Below are 15,081 nucleotides of genomic sequence, written 5' to 3' on the forward strand. Positions count from 1 at the left end.
GTCGGATTCCTATATATTAAAACTTTGTTTTTAAAGTATATTATCTCACTAGGATAGCTTTCGTTCGGACGGATCCACGATTCATCATCGTGGGGTGCTCCGTCTATGACACAAATTATGGATCAACTTAGATGTTGTCTTTTTCTTTAACCGGCCTTTCAGATATATAATACTCCCGGCTCCTGCTTGTTTAGAGAAGTTGACATTTTAAGAAAAACATATAACAAGATAATGCAATGGTTTGGTGACGAAGAGGAGGAAGAAGAGTCATCGTCATCCAGGGACGGAGTTAGAATTTTTTTTCAAGGAAGACTAACATACAGAATACATGATTTAAGGGGGCTTATTAAAGGATTATTCTTCAAAATAATAAAAACATCAAGGAGTCTTTAGTGAATTAACAAAAGATAGGGGGACGGGGGCCACCCCTAAGATGCACATAGCTCCGTCCCTGTCGTCATCTCTGAGAAATATGAGTTTGTATTATCAGATATAAGATAAAACCTTTTCGTCGGATGGATTGATGGTAGGTAAGGCCTGCCCTACTTCGTCCAAGTTGCGCTAACTATGTCGTGCTCACGATCTGCAGTTTTTGTCTGTCTTGACTTTAAGAGAACTCCATTATTGCTGAAAATAATCAAACTTCACATGGCATTATTATTACAAGGACATTTGCAACATATAAACAAAACTACCACCAAGTTGAGTCAATCAAACTATCATAATCTAGTCAAGTTTCTGTAATCAAATTCTTGGATGCTTGTGCTCGATGCATCTTGTAGTTGTTAATTACTATAATGAACTGCATCACGATCAGTTTTCAAGTCTTTGTCGAGGAAGTCGTCTCCTGTTAGCGCAATCTATGGTTTACCGTTTAAATCTGTAATAGTTTATATGAACATGTTCACATGGCTTGGTGGTTCAACCTGACTCTACTTAATTAATTTGCAATCGACTATCAAACATTTTTTTTTTTGAACAGAAAGGAATTTTATTAAGAGGAGAAAGAGGAGTTACAACAATTCCACCAGGAGTGGAAGTTTAAACAAAAACTACACAAAGATGGAAAGCCAATTGTTGTGGATTGTGTTCCCAAAGTTTAAATGGACATGTCTGCCTGCTGCTGCTGCCCAAGATAAAATTAAAGAACGCATTTCCAAATCCAAATCATCATCTGTTTTAAACGTATGTTTCTGTTGAAAAATTGGATTGTTGCGCTCAGCCCATCGAACTATCAAACTGACGCATATGATGATGAGAATATATATAAAAAGGCATCGTGGGATCGAGTACATCCATATCATTGACATCTTCTTTCACCAGTCCAATCCTAAGCTCTTATTGTTCTCCTTTAGTCACCTTCTTCCTCTATCATTCTACCGGCACCGGTCAGAGTTTTGTAACCACTATTCTACCGGCCAGTTCAGAAGTGCAAGAATTTATTGCAGAAGGTATAGTCTCTTAATACTGTCACGCTATCTTGATTGTGGCGTTCTTTTTTGTTTCTCCTCTCTTAAACTCTCTCTGATAAATCGACTCTTAATATTGCAGATGGTTGGACAAAAGAGAGGCAGCATTGCCTTTTTTGCAACCTATCGAACACCGGTGCCACTAGACATATTCTCATGCCCGCTCCCATTTCCAACTAACCCAACGGGGAATGAGGAAGTCTCCATGATTGACGACAGCAAAGATGAATACAATTACAATGGACGAGAAATTCCAAAGGATGCTCTCAAGAAACTTCTCAAGCTCCCAAATTTGAAATCGAAAACCGAAGGCAAAGAAGCCGATGTAGATAACGGTAATCTTTCAGGCATTATTTTCGTCTCTGAGCGAAACAGGCTGGAATTGCTTCACATAGCTCTACGCTTTCAGAGCCCGCCCAAGGTCGAAGTTTACCTGTTAGCTCAAATTTTCGGTGTAACCGATGATTTCAACAAGGTTTGCTTGGAAGATAGTGGTTGCTTTACTGATAATCATCTCATATATGTTAGCACCAAGGAGCCAGCTAAGGAACGTCGTCAGCCTTGGACTGCCGTTTATCAAACCAATCTCCAGAGCGGAGCAACTAAACGTCTCACACCGACAGGTTTTTACTATCTTCCATTACTATTGCTACTTGATAGTCTTCTACCATGACGTTTTTTATGATGATACTGATTTTCTTATCAATCAGATACTGCTGATTTAAGCCCCTCGGTCTCACCGTCCAAAAAGATGTTAGCTGTGGCATCTTACCAGGGAAAGGAAGGTGGTTGGGGAGGTGAAATTGAAGATCTGAAGACTAACATTTATATCATCGATGTAGAATCACCCGAAAAACGCACGATGATTGTAGAGAATGGCGGGTGGCCAACTTGGGGAAGTGACAATGTCATATTCTTCCACCGTAAGGATGATCCGATATTTCATCCAAAAGGCGAAAAGTTTCCCAAGGACGTATTTTGGGGTGTATACAAAGCCGACTTTAGAAATGGTGTTGAAAATTGTATTGTAAAACGTGTAACTCCACTAAATATCGATGGGTTTGTTAAAAATAAAAATTAATTTGTGATCATTATTCTAGAATAATCTTGAAGTTCCCTAGACTAGGTAAAGCCCAATACATTCTAGAGTTTTTGGGCCTCTAGAGTCTTCTTTTTAGTCACATGTAATCTAGAGAATTCTTTCTCTAGAATTCTCTTAAGGCATAGTAGATCATAGTCTCTAGAATTTTCATTTCTAGAGTTTTCTTCACTAGGCCTATAAATAGGCACTCCATGGTTTCATTTTGATCATCAAAACTCAAGTGAGTAACCAAGTAGTAGAGTGAGAGCTAGAGTTAGAGTAAGAGCCAAAGTGCCTCTTTGTAAACAACTAGTGGAAGCCAAAGTTGCTACACAAACCTCTTGTAACATTTTCATTTTCATATTAATCAAAGCCTCACTTTCCAATTAACCAACCTCTCTTTCAAAATCATTTCCATAAACCCATCACATTTCCGCATTGCGCCAACAAATTTGGTATCAGAGCAAACCTAACCCAGTAATCCTAAAACTCTACTCATGGCAATTAACCAAAATATTCAAGGTTTCAACTATGCCCAAAGTCTAATTCCAATTTTTGATGGTGAGAGTTACGATTATTGGAGTCTACAAATGAAGACACTATTCATTTCACAAGACCTATGGGATTTTATAGAAGAAGGTTATAAAGTACCAGAGTCAGCAGAAACTCTGTCGTCATGGACGGACGCAGAGAAAAAAGAGTATAAGGAAAATAAGAAGAAAGATGCTAAAGCATTACTGTATCTACAACAGGGCGTAAGAAAAGCAATTTTTCCTCGAATTTCGGTGGCAAAAACTTCACAGGAGGCCTGGAATATTCTCAAAGTAGCATTCCAAGGATCAGAAAAGGTAATCTCCATTAAACTACAAAATTTATGGCGAGATTTTGATAATTTACTTATGAAAGAAAATGAAACTATGCAGAACTTCTTCTCAAGAGTTACTGGCATAGTAAATCAAATCAGTAGTTATGGAGATACCATTGAAAATAAAAGAGTGGTAGAAAAGATATTAAGAAGCTTACCATTCAAATTTGATCATATCGTCGCTGCCATTGAAGAATCAAAAAATTTATCGACTCTCTCGGTACATGAATTAATGGGTTCACTCGAGGCGCACGAGAAAAGAATAAATAGGTTCGCGGAGAAACCATTGGAGCAGGCATTTCAATCAAAAATAAATTTCAGTGAGAAGAAAAATACAGAAGCCAAAAAAGAAAGCTCTAGAGGGGGATCATCATCCAACTCGCAGTATGAGAAAGGGTCGACGTCAAATCAAGGACCCAGAAATTTCTACCGCGGACGTGGAAAAGGAAAAGGAGGTTATAGAAACAACAATCAAAGGTACGGAAAAAATAACTCCTCAAATCTCCGATGCAATGTTTGCAAAAATTTGGACATGCAACTGAAGATTGCAAGTATAAGTGCACCAAGTGTGATAAATTAAATCACATGGAGAAAGATTGTTGGCTTAATGAAGCAAACTATTCCGAGAAAAACAATTCTCAGAATCAAGTATTCTATTCCTGCCTCACCTCGCAACAAGAATCGCAAGGTATATGGTACGTCGACAGCGGATGCAGCAGCCATATGACAGGAAACAAAGAATATTTCGTAAAATTGGAGGAACAAGAGATTCCGCCAGTCAAACTTGGAGATGGAAAGTTCCAGAATGTTGAAGGAAGAGGAGTCATATCCGTACGTACAAGGTCAGGTAAAACTCGATACATATCTGATGTTCTTTATGTTCCTGGCCTAGCTCAAAATTTATTAAGTGTTGGACAACTTATAAGAAAAGGGTACTCACTACATTTCGAAGACGGAGAATGCACAATTTATAAAAATTAATAATCAATTGGTGGCAAAAGTAAAAATGTCAGGAAATTTTGTCTTTCCCCTATCTATGCCATCAATTGAAAATTGTGCAATGAGTACCAACCATATTGACGAAGGAAAGCTATGGCATTTGAGATACGGGCATCTCAACTACAGATCCTTAAAGGTTCTAAAATCAAAACATGGTAATTGGTCTTCCCAATATCGACGGTGGAGATAAAGTATGTGAAGGTTGTATTCTAGGGAAGTTTCATAGACTTCCATTTACGAAGACATCGTGGAGAGCAAGAAGGCCCCTCGAATTGGTGCACGCTGATATATGCGGTCCGACAAGAACAACTTCACTCAACAACAGAAGATATTTTCTCTTATTCGTGGACGATTATACCAGGATGATGTGGGTGTACATTCTTGAGCAAAAGTCCGAGGCATTCACTAAATTCCTAGAATTCAAGGCGCTGGCAGAGAAGCAAAGTGGCCATCAATTGAAAGTTTTCCGTACAGACCGTGGTGGAGAATTTACTTCAAAAGAGTTTATCAACTACTGCAAAGAAAATGGAATTAAAAAGGAGCTCACCGTCCGATACACTCCACAACAAAACGGCGTTGCGGAAAGGAAAAATCGTACGATCGTGGAAATGGCTCGCAGTATGCTAAAAGCAAGGAAGCTACCCAACACCTACTGGGCGGAAGCAGTCAACACAGCAGTGTACATCCTTAATCGCTCGCCAACAAAAGCGGTTCACAATAAAACTCCATACGAGGGATGGCATAAGAAAAAGCCTGAGGTAACTTCTTTCAGAATTTTTGGTTGTGTAGCATACTCACATATTCCATCCCAACATAGAGAAAAGTTCGATGAAAAAGGAGAAAAGCTTATATTCATCGGATATAGCGAGGAGTCTAAAGCCTATAGACTTCTAAATCCAGATACAAAGGAACTGGTAATATCAAGAGATGTTATCTTTGATGAATTCAAAGCTTGGGATTGGAATGATGAACCAGATAACCACGAGTCTCCACTACTCATCGAAGAAGAGCCATATCTGTCACACCAAGAAGAAAACACTCCACCAGCAAGCCCGAGATCTCCTAGTCCAACACAACAAAGTCCAAGCTCATCTGACTCAAGTGCCCCACCTAGAAAGGTGCGTTCCCTAAGAGATATTTATAATGTATCTAATTGTGCTTTTATAGCACTAGAACCTCAAAAATATGAGGATGCGGCGAAAGAAGAAAAATGGAGAAACGCCATGGACGAAGAAATGCGAGTAATTGAGAAAAATAAGACATGGGAGCTCGTCAATCAGCCAGTTGATAAAGAAATAATTGGTCTGAAATGGGTCTACAAGACAAAATATAATGAAGATGGGTCAATTCAAAAGCACAAAGCAAGGCTAGTTGCAAAAGGATATTCCCAGCAACCAGGAATTGACTACAACGAGACATTCGCCCCAGTCGCTCGCATGGAAACAATTCGGATGGTGTTAGCTTTGGCAGCTCAACTCAAAATGAAAGTCTACCAATTAGACGTAAAGTCGGCGTTCCTAAACGGAGAACTAGAAGAAGAGGTGTATGTTGAACAACCTCAAGGATATATCCGAAAAGGAAAAGAAAAAATGGTATATCGTCTCCGCAAAGCACTATACGGTCTTAAGCAAGCACCGCGTGCATGGAACAGCAAAATCGACAAGTATTTCCGAGATAATGGATTTGAGAAAAGTCCAAGTGAGCCATCACTCTACATCAGAAAACAAGGTACGGACTTCCTAATTGTCTGTCTCTATGTTGATGATTTAATTTATGCCAGTACAAAACAAGAGATGACAGAAAAATTTAAGAAGGAGATGATGAAAGAATATGAGATGACAGACTTAGGATTTATGCGATATTTTCTTGGGATTCAAGTAAAACAATCTCCAGAAGAAATATTCATTTCTCAAGAAAAATATGCGGAAGACTTACTGAAAAGGTTCAACATGATGGATTGCAAACCAATTGCAACTCCAATGGGTACCAATGAGAAATTGGTAAAAAATGATGGAGCGACAAAAGTTGATCCAACCTTATTCAGAAGTCTAGTCGGCTCACTGATCTACTTAACAAATACAAGGCCAGACATCGTCAATGCAACCAGTATTGTTTCTCGGTTTATGAGCGAGCCAAGCAAGTTACACTATGCAGCCGCAAAGAGAATTCTTCGGTATATCAAGGGAACGAAGGATTTTGGCATCAAGTATACAAAAGAAAAAGATAATGATTTAATTGGCTTCACAGATAGCGATTGGGCAGGTTCTATTGAAGACCGAAAGAGCACATCAGGCTATGTTTTCTGTATGGGAACAAAAGTTATCTCTTGGAGTTCTAAAAAGCAAAGCACGGTGGCATTATCGTCAGCCGAAGCAGAGTACATAGCATCAACAAGTGCAGCATGTGAAGCAGTGTGGCTAAGAAGAATAATGAATGACCTACAACAAAGGCAAATGCAGCCGACGACTATCTACTGTGACAATATGTCTACAATTGCAATGACAAAAAATCCAGTCTTCCATGGAAGGACGAAGCACATAGGGCTACGACACCACTTCATCAGAGAGCTTGTAGAAGACAAGGAAATCGAGCTCCAATTCTGTCCAACACAAGAACAAAATGCAGACATTTTCACGAAAGCAGTCACGGTGGATAAGTTCAATCATTTCAGAGAAAAGCTCAACATCACAAATTAAGAGGGAGTGTTAAAAATAAAAATTAATTTGTGATCATTATTCTAGAATAATCTTGAAGTTCCCTAGACTAGGTAAAGCCCAATACATTCTAGAGTTTTTGGGCCTCTAGAGTCTTCTTTTTAGTCACATGTAATCTAGAGAATTCTTTCTCTAGAATTCTCTTAAGGCATAGTAGATCATAGTCTCTAGAATTTTCATTTCTAGAGTTTTCTTCACTAGGCCTATAAATAGGCACTCCATGGTTTCATTTTGATCATCAAAACTCAAGTGAGTAACCAAGTAGTAGAGTGAGAGCTAGAGTTAGAGTAAGAGCCAAAGTGCCTCTTTGTAAACAACTAGTGGAAGCCAAAGTTGCTACACAAACCTCTTGTAACATTTTCATTTTCATATTAATCAAAGCCTCACTTTCCAATTAACCAACCTCTCTTTCAAAATCATTTCCATAAACCCATCACATTTCCGCATTGCGCCAACAGGGTTCACTCCGGTAGCTATTGATGCGAACATGGTGGCTGTTGTAACTGTTCGTTCAGAATCACAGGGGTTAGGTGCAGCACGTGAAGTAGACCAGTTTAGACAGATTGAGATTTTTGATTCAAGAGACGAAAGTAGCACAAAAATCACTCAGAATACTACAAAATCAAAAGCCGATCACTTCAACCCTTTTCTGATGGATGGCGGGAAGCTCATTGGTTACCATCGTGGAAGGAGCGACAAACTCTCGGTAATTACTTTAAATTAATTAGTTATCTGCGCCTTGTATATTATTTCTGAAGTGTAAACTAATGCAATAATATGCTTTTCTGCCTGCAATAGTTTGACGAAGCTGTGGAAAGACCGTTTCAGACGCTTGACTCCTCACTACCAGACGTAGGTCTATTCAGAGTGTCAGGAGTGTTTCTATTAAGGAAAGTGGTAATACTTTCCAAGACCGTAGTGGTCAGTCTATGGAAAGTATTGTCCATATCAGTCACGAACTTGAGACTGATAAGGTAAGTGGTATATATTAGGAAAGGATTGTTTATGTAAGTCATGATTGTGAGACTTATAAGGAAAGTCTCAAATCAGTGTCTTAGGTAAGTTTTGAAAACCGTAATGTATAAATATCTATGAAAGTATCATGAATAAAATTAAGAAAAGAATTACCAAAGTTTTGTCATGGTATCAGAGCCAGTTGATTGAAAAAAAAAAAAAATGGGTGGTGATGGAGAATCAAGCAAAGACAAGAATATAGAATATGATACGCAAAAGAAGAATCCAGTATATCATCTAGGATCAAGTGATGGTCCAGGTATAATTATCACACCGGTTGTTCTAAAAGGACAAAACTATGATGAATGGGCTAGAGCCATAAGAATATCATTAATAGCTAAGAGGAAGTTTGGTTTCATTGATGGAACAATCAAAGAACCGAAAGAAAGTGAACAGTTGGAAGAATGGGTGGCAATTCAGTCGATGCTTGTTTCTTGGATCAGCAACACATTGGAGCCGTCACTTAGATCCAGTTTGGGAGACTTTGATGATGCCAACTTGTTATGGAACCACTTGAAGAGACGGTTTTGTGTTGTAAGTGGAACACGGACATGCCAGCTGAAGACATCTTTAAGTGAATGTAAACAAAAGCAAACAGAAAGTGTGGTTGCTTATTTTGGAAGATTGAATAAGATATGGGATGAGATGATCACATATATGAAGGTACCAACGTGTAAGTGTGGCAAGTGCGAATGTGATATTGCAACACAGGTTAGTACTTTAAGAGAAGAAGATTTATTATATTATTTCTTAATTGGACTAGATGCTGTCTATGGTTCCTTGCGTGAACAATTGTTGGCAAGAGATCCACTGCCTTCAATAGATGTAGCATATCAAACAATGATAAACTCGGAACGTCTTAGGAAAGGAGATGTAGCCGCCACACCGGAAGTTCATGACAATGTGATGGCGTTCAAGGTACAATCTGATCAACGTCCTCTCAATAACGCTTATGATCCAAATAAATATTGCAAGCACTGTAGCAGACAAGGACACTCGGATGAAGGTTGTTTTCAGCTTATTGGATACCCTGAATGGTGGGGAGATAAACCGAGAAGTGGAAGAGGATATGGTATAGGTGGAAGAACTGGTGGTAGAGGACGTGGTGGTTTTGTGAATGGAAGAGGAGGTAGAGGACAAGGAAAGGGAAATCAGGTTCGAGCACATAATCTAAATATATCAGAGACAAAGCAGTCAAATAACACATATTCCTCAGACGGCTCAGATTTGATGGGAGTAACCGCAACACAGCTCAGATAGGTGCTTGAGTTTTTGAATGCAAAGAAAAATACGTCCCAACTGCAAGGTAAGCAAACTAAACCGAATTGGATTATTGACACGGGAGCTACAAATCATGTCACGTGTAGAAGAGATGACATGATTGATGTGAAAGATATTGTGAAGTGTACTGTTGGACCCCCAGATGGGAAATATGCACAATCTGAGAAAATAGGGACTATTATTCTGCAGGGCGGTTTGAGACTTGATAATGTGCTCTATGTGCCTCAAATAACCTGTAACCTAATTTCTGTCACACAACTTATTGATGAATTAGTATGTACGGTACAATGTACTAACAGTTTATGTCTTATACAGGACCGGTTGACGAGGAAGGTGATTGGAATGGGTGAACGACAAGGTGGACTATACATTTTCTGTGGTGTGCCTCAAGTTGAAGTTATGGCAGTCAGTGGAGCATCATACGAGCTGTGGCATCGACGAATGGGACATCCATCAGAAAAAGTATTGCAAAGTTGCCGGTGTGTGAGTAGATTGAAGAAGCATAATGAAGTTTGTGATATTTGCCCAAGAGCGAAACAACATAGAAGTAGTTTTGCTAGTAGTCTAAGTAAAGCCAGTTGTATTTTTGAATTGATTCATATAGATCTATGGGGTCCTTATAGGGCTACATCGTCTTGTGGAGCACAGTATTTTTTAACAATAGTAGATGATTTTTCAAGAGGTGTGTGGATTCATTTGCTTCAAAATAAAACTGCAGTTGAACGAACGTTTCTTGATTTCATAGCTCTTGTGAAACGACAATTTGATAAAGATATCAAAATTGTTAGAAGTGATAATGGTACTGAGTTTAATTCATTGCGTGGATATTTTAAGACTAATGGGATAGTTTTTGAAACATCGTGTGTAGGCACTCCGCAACAAAATGGAAGAGTGGAGAGAAAGCATCAACATATATTGAATGTGGCAAGGGCTTTGAGATTTCAAGCCAACTTGCCAATACGGTTTTGGGGAGAATGCGCATTGACAGCTGCGTATTTGATTAATCGTACTCCTACACCTATTCTGGAAAATAAAACGCCGTATGAAATATTGTTTGGAAAGCAACCTCCGTATAATCAGTTGAAAGTGTTTGGATGCCTGTGTTATGTGCATGATCAAAAAACAAAGGGGATAAATTTGCAAGTAGAGGAAGGCGGTGTGTTTTTCTTGGATATCCATTTGGTAAAAAGGCATGGCAAGTATATGACTTGGATGAAAGAAAATTCTTAGTGTCAAGAGATGTCCAGTTTTATGAGAATAGTTTCCCATATAAGAATGCAACGTCTGTGGTGCAGCAGCCAACAGTTGCAACTCGCACCGAGAGTGATCAGCCTGGTCATTATATTGAGACCGAGGGATTGGTGTATCAGCTGAGACTGCTCAGTTGAATCCAGCGTTTGACTGGAGCGATGATGAAGAGGTAACAGCAACAGCGACAGCAAGTGAGAGTGTGGCAGTACCAGCGTAACAGCAACAGCAGGAGACGCTGTAGGCATAACAGCAACAGCAGGAGACGCTGTAGGCATACCTGATGCAACTGCGACAAACGGAGATGGGTGAAATAGTTCAAGATATGACTGCGACGGAAGAAGAACGTGTAGCAGTCCAAGAGAGATCTGCTGAAGCAGTCAGTCCGGGTAATAGTGTTGCGTAGAAGGTGATATGGGTAAAGGAAAGCGTATGAAAATTCCATCGAGTAGGCTTAAGGGTTTTGTGACGCACACCACTAGAGAAAATGGTCCATCTCATCTTCATACATCACAATCATCCTCCTCAGGTACGCCGTATCCTTTGACATATTATGTTAGTTGTGAAAAATTTTCTACACCATATAAGAAATTTCTTGCAGCTATAACTGCGAGTTCAGCACCTCGCAATTTTAAAGAAGCAATGAGACATCAGGATGGCGGAAAGCAATGAAGAAGAAATACGAGCACTAGAAGAACAAGATACCTGGGTTTTGCAAGAATTGCCGGAGGGCAAGAGAGCACTAGGAAGTAAATGGATATATACAGAGAAGTATGATGAAAATGGGAATTTGGTTCGCTTAAAAGCAAGATTGGTGATCTTTGGAAATCATCAGGTGGAAGGCTTAGACTACAAAGAGACCTTCGCACCGGTAGCAAAAATGACAACAGTGCGCACTTTTCTAGCTGTTGCAGCTGTTAAAAATTGGGAAGTACATCAGATGGATGTACACAATGCGTTTCTACATGGAGATTTGGAGGAAGAGGTGTATATGAAAATACCACCTGGATTTGCGAAAGGCAATCCTAATATGGTATGTAGAATGAAGAAATCATTGTATGGTTTGAAACAGGCTCCACGTTGTTGGTTTGTGAAACTATCAACAGCTTTGAAGAATTATGGTTTTCGGCAATCTTATTCAGACTCTCTCTTCACTATGATAAAAGGAAAGGTGCAACTTAATGTTTTGGTGTATGTGGATGATTTGATTGTTGCAGGAGATAATATAGTGGAGCTAAATAAATTTAAAACATACTTGGGACAGTGTTTCAAGATGAAAGATTTGGGAAAATTAAAATATTTTCTGGGCTTGGAGATAGCTCGCAGTAAACCAGGCATTTATGTTTGTCAGCGGAAATATGCATTAGACATTATTATGGAGACGGGGTTATTAGGAGCAAAACCAGCAGAGTTTCCAATGGAAACTAATCATCGTTTGGCTTTAGCAACAGGGCCGTTGTTGAGTGATGCAGAAAGGTATCGACGATTGATCGGAAGATTGATTTATCTGGCTGTGACTAGACCGGATCTAGCTTATTCTGTGCATACTTTGTCACAGTTTATGCAGCATCCAAGACAAGAACATTGGGAAGCTGCACTTCGGGTAGTTAGATATTTGAAAAAGAATCCTGGGCAAGGAATTTTGTTGCGCTCTGATAGTAGTTTAAGTTTGAAAGGATGGTGTGATTCAGATTGGGCAAGCTGTCCTTTGACTAGACGATCGTTGACAGGATGGTTTGTCCTTCTTGGAGATTCACCAGTGTCTTGGAAGACTAAAAAGCAGTACACAGTTTCTCGGAGTTCAGCTGAAGCAGAATACAGATCTATGGCTGCAGCTACTTGTGAATTGAAGTGGTTGAAGCAATTACTAGGTGATTTGGGAATTCGTCATACACAGGCAATGAGTCTTCTTTGTGATAGTCAGTCGGCATTGTATATTGCTCAGAATCCCGTATTTCACGAAAGAACTAAACATATAGAAGTGGATTGTCATATCATCAGGGATGCGATAGTACAGAAAATTATTTCTCCCTCGTATACGCCCACAGGGATACAGTTGGCGGATATCTTCACCAAAGCATTAGGCCGAGTTCAGTTTCAAGGTCTTTTGTCCAAGATGGGCATTTGTGACCTGCATGCTCCGTCTTGAGGGGGGGTATTAAGGAAAGTGGTAATACTTTCCAAGACCGTAGTGGTCAGTCTATGGAAAGTATTGCCCATATCAGTCACGAACTTGAGACTGATAAGGTAAGTGGTATATATTAGGAAAGGATTGTTTATGTAAGTCATGATTGTGAGACTTATAAGGAAAGTCTCAAATCAGTGTCTTAGGTAAGTTTTGAAAACCGTAATGTATAAATATCTATGAAAGTATCATGAATAAAATTAAGAAAAGAATTACCAAAGTTTTGTCAGTTTCCAACAATTTCAAAAGATGGGAAAAGGCTTGCATTTGTTGACAATGAGTTCAAAGCTGTTTGAGTTGCTGATAGTAATGGATTGCATATTGCTTACGAGGTATGTATCTGTGTTTCCTATGAGTTGTTGCAGAAATATGTTGCTACTTATCATGTGATACTGGGTTTGCTTATTATGTAGGAGGAGGGACCGGATAAACTCTTCTCCCCAGTTTGGAACCAATGTGAGGACACATTGTATGTATGTGTAGGACCTTCGTTTAACATGAAAATGAGCGTGAACATCACTGCTATCACCAACGTAGCGAGGTTAAGACGTCAGAGTCATGCTCTTACAGATCGGTACAACAATGCCTTCCCATCCAGCAGTCCAGATGGTAATAGTTCACTTCATACAACTACCTTTCAATATGAACATGCTTTTTCAAGTGTATGTACTAATGATTTGAAAACTTTATCAGGGAAGAAATTAGTTTACCGATCAACAGGGGAAGACGGATTCAAGAATCTATACATAATGGAAGATTCAAAACGAGGGGTGGTCAATGGAAGGGAACCAAGAAGGCTAACAAAAGGGGCATGGACTGACACACATTGCCAATGGTCTCCAAAGGGAGATTGGATAGTATTTTCGTCAACCCGTGACAAGCCTGCAACTGCACCAGAAACCGACCAGGGTCTAGACCCAGGATGCTTCGCGGTGTTTCTGGTGAAGTGGGATGATCCAAATGTTTTAGTAAGGGTGATGACAAGTGGAAGTAATATCTCAGGGCATGTGAACCATCCGTGCTTTAGTCCGGATGGACGTAGTATTGTTGTGACTTCAGATCTTGCTGGTGTGTCTGTTGATCCCATATCTTTACCTCTATTCGAGCACTCTGTGAGGTCTTATGGAGATATTTTCTCTATCGACCTTCCCGAAGATCACCTAGTAAAGTACCAGGATGGAAGATACAAGGATAAAGAACATGTTAGGGATGTGAAGGAATTCACGAGAATTACACACAGTAGGTACGTGTATTCAACTGCTACTTGGTCTAGATTCCCAATTGATCCAAGTAGAGCATGGAGTATGCGCTTGCCAGCAGGAGAGTTCACTCCTGCATGTCCTTATCTGCATGAAGATGGAGGAGAAAGTTACCACATGACTGGCCACCTGGTCCTCCCAAGAAGATGTTGTTAATTGTGTTTTTGTGTTTCTTGTTTTTCATTCTTCCTTTGTGCTTTGTGGGTTTCCCTTATGTTTTGATTGTGTTTGATTTGTTTCTGCATGTAAGGTTTGCTTGTTGTTTTCAAACTGCATATACGCAGTTAATAAAACTTTTATGAATGTTCTTTTGCTACTAACAAAAATATTTAGTGTACAACAACGGAGAAAACGAAGTAGGGACTAAGCTCCAATGGCTTCTTCTCTTCTGTAGAAATGGTTCTTGGCTCTCCTACTTGATTGAATTATCTCTCAACATGCCCCTCTCTCTTTATCATTTGAATCTTTATATAGGCAAATACATCAGCAGAAGACAACCAAAGTTCACGTGCAAAATCTCTGTTAGCTAATCTTGTTTCAGTTTGTTTTATTAGTCAGGCTTTTGAGAGTAGTCCCTGTCTACCGTGTCGTTGCTTAGTGTCTCTCTTAATGAATATAACGTTGTACTTGTCGTGTGTCTGCTCTTCGTTCTTATTCCTTGTTATCGCGTAATTAATCTTCGCCTAATTTCCTTGTTCTTCATGCTTATGATTGTTTTAGCTAGAGCGAAGCTGTAGATTTGTCTTGTGCGATATTTCGCCCCTACATTTTGCGTCTTCTCGCGTTGTTCTTCTGTAAGTGGAATAATGCGAGAATTCTTGGTCAATTCTTCGTGTCAGACCCGTCTTTTCGTTTTCTCTATCTTACCCAACATATCTCCGTAATTTTTGCGTAATTGCCACACGTGTTAGCGGTTACTTCCTTTTTCAAGCGGCACGTCTTTACTGCTTTCTTTTGGATATATAT

The 15,081-nt window shown here is 39.5% G+C and overlaps 2 protein-coding genes across 2 annotated transcripts; both read left to right on the plus strand.

The window, feature by feature from the left end:
- Positions 1-1,291: 1,291 nt before the first annotated feature.
- LOC113326086 lies at positions 1,292-2,812 on the plus strand. Its single transcript, XM_026573888.1, has 3 exons — positions 1,292-1,451; positions 1,552-2,092; positions 2,180-2,812. The coding sequence occupies exons 2-3, from the start codon at positions 1,552-1,554 to the stop codon at positions 2,548-2,550; spliced, it is 912 nt and encodes a 303-aa protein (XP_026429673.1). The 5' UTR covers positions 1,292-1,451; the 3' UTR covers positions 2,551-2,812.
- Positions 2,813-7,615: 4,803 nt separating this feature from the next.
- Positions 7,616-14,271, plus strand: LOC113326212. The gene is made up of 4 exons (XM_026573981.1): positions 7,616-7,834; positions 7,927-8,025; positions 13,270-13,465; positions 13,550-14,271. Exons 1-4 carry the CDS (start codon positions 7,616-7,618, stop codon positions 14,269-14,271), a joined length of 1,236 nt encoding a protein of 411 aa, XP_026429766.1.
- The last annotated feature ends 810 nt before the right edge of the window (positions 14,272-15,081 follow it).

The sequence above is a fragment of the Papaver somniferum genome, unplaced genomic scaffold (genome assembly GCF_003573695.1).
Source record: "Papaver somniferum cultivar HN1 unplaced genomic scaffold, ASM357369v1 unplaced-scaffold_10, whole genome shotgun sequence".
In the NCBI taxonomy this organism is placed as follows: domain Eukaryota; kingdom Viridiplantae; phylum Streptophyta; class Magnoliopsida; order Ranunculales; family Papaveraceae; genus Papaver; species Papaver somniferum.

What these genes read in the sequence shown, in the direction of transcription:
- LOC113326086 (XM_026573888.1), top strand. Translation starts at nt 1,552, where the DNA reads ATGGTTGGACAAAAGAGAGGCAGCATTGCCTTTTTTGCAACCTATCGA. An exon ending in TAAACGTCTCACACCGACAG is followed by an intron (nt 2,093 to 2,179) that starts GTTTTTACTATC and finishes CTTATCAATCAG; the next exon opens with ATACTGCTGATTTAAGCCCC.
- LOC113326212 (XM_026573981.1), top strand. Translation starts at nt 7,616, where the DNA reads ATGGTGGCTGTTGTAACTGTTCGTTCAGAATCACAGGGGTTAGGTGCA. An exon ending in GAAGGAGCGACAAACTCTCG is followed by an intron (nt 7,835 to 7,926) that starts GTAATTACTTTA and finishes TGCCTGCAATAG; the next exon opens with TTTGACGAAGCTGTGGAAAG. An exon ending in CCCATCCAGCAGTCCAGATG is followed by an intron (nt 13,466 to 13,549) that starts GTAATAGTTCAC and finishes AAACTTTATCAG; the next exon opens with GGAAGAAATTAGTTTACCGA.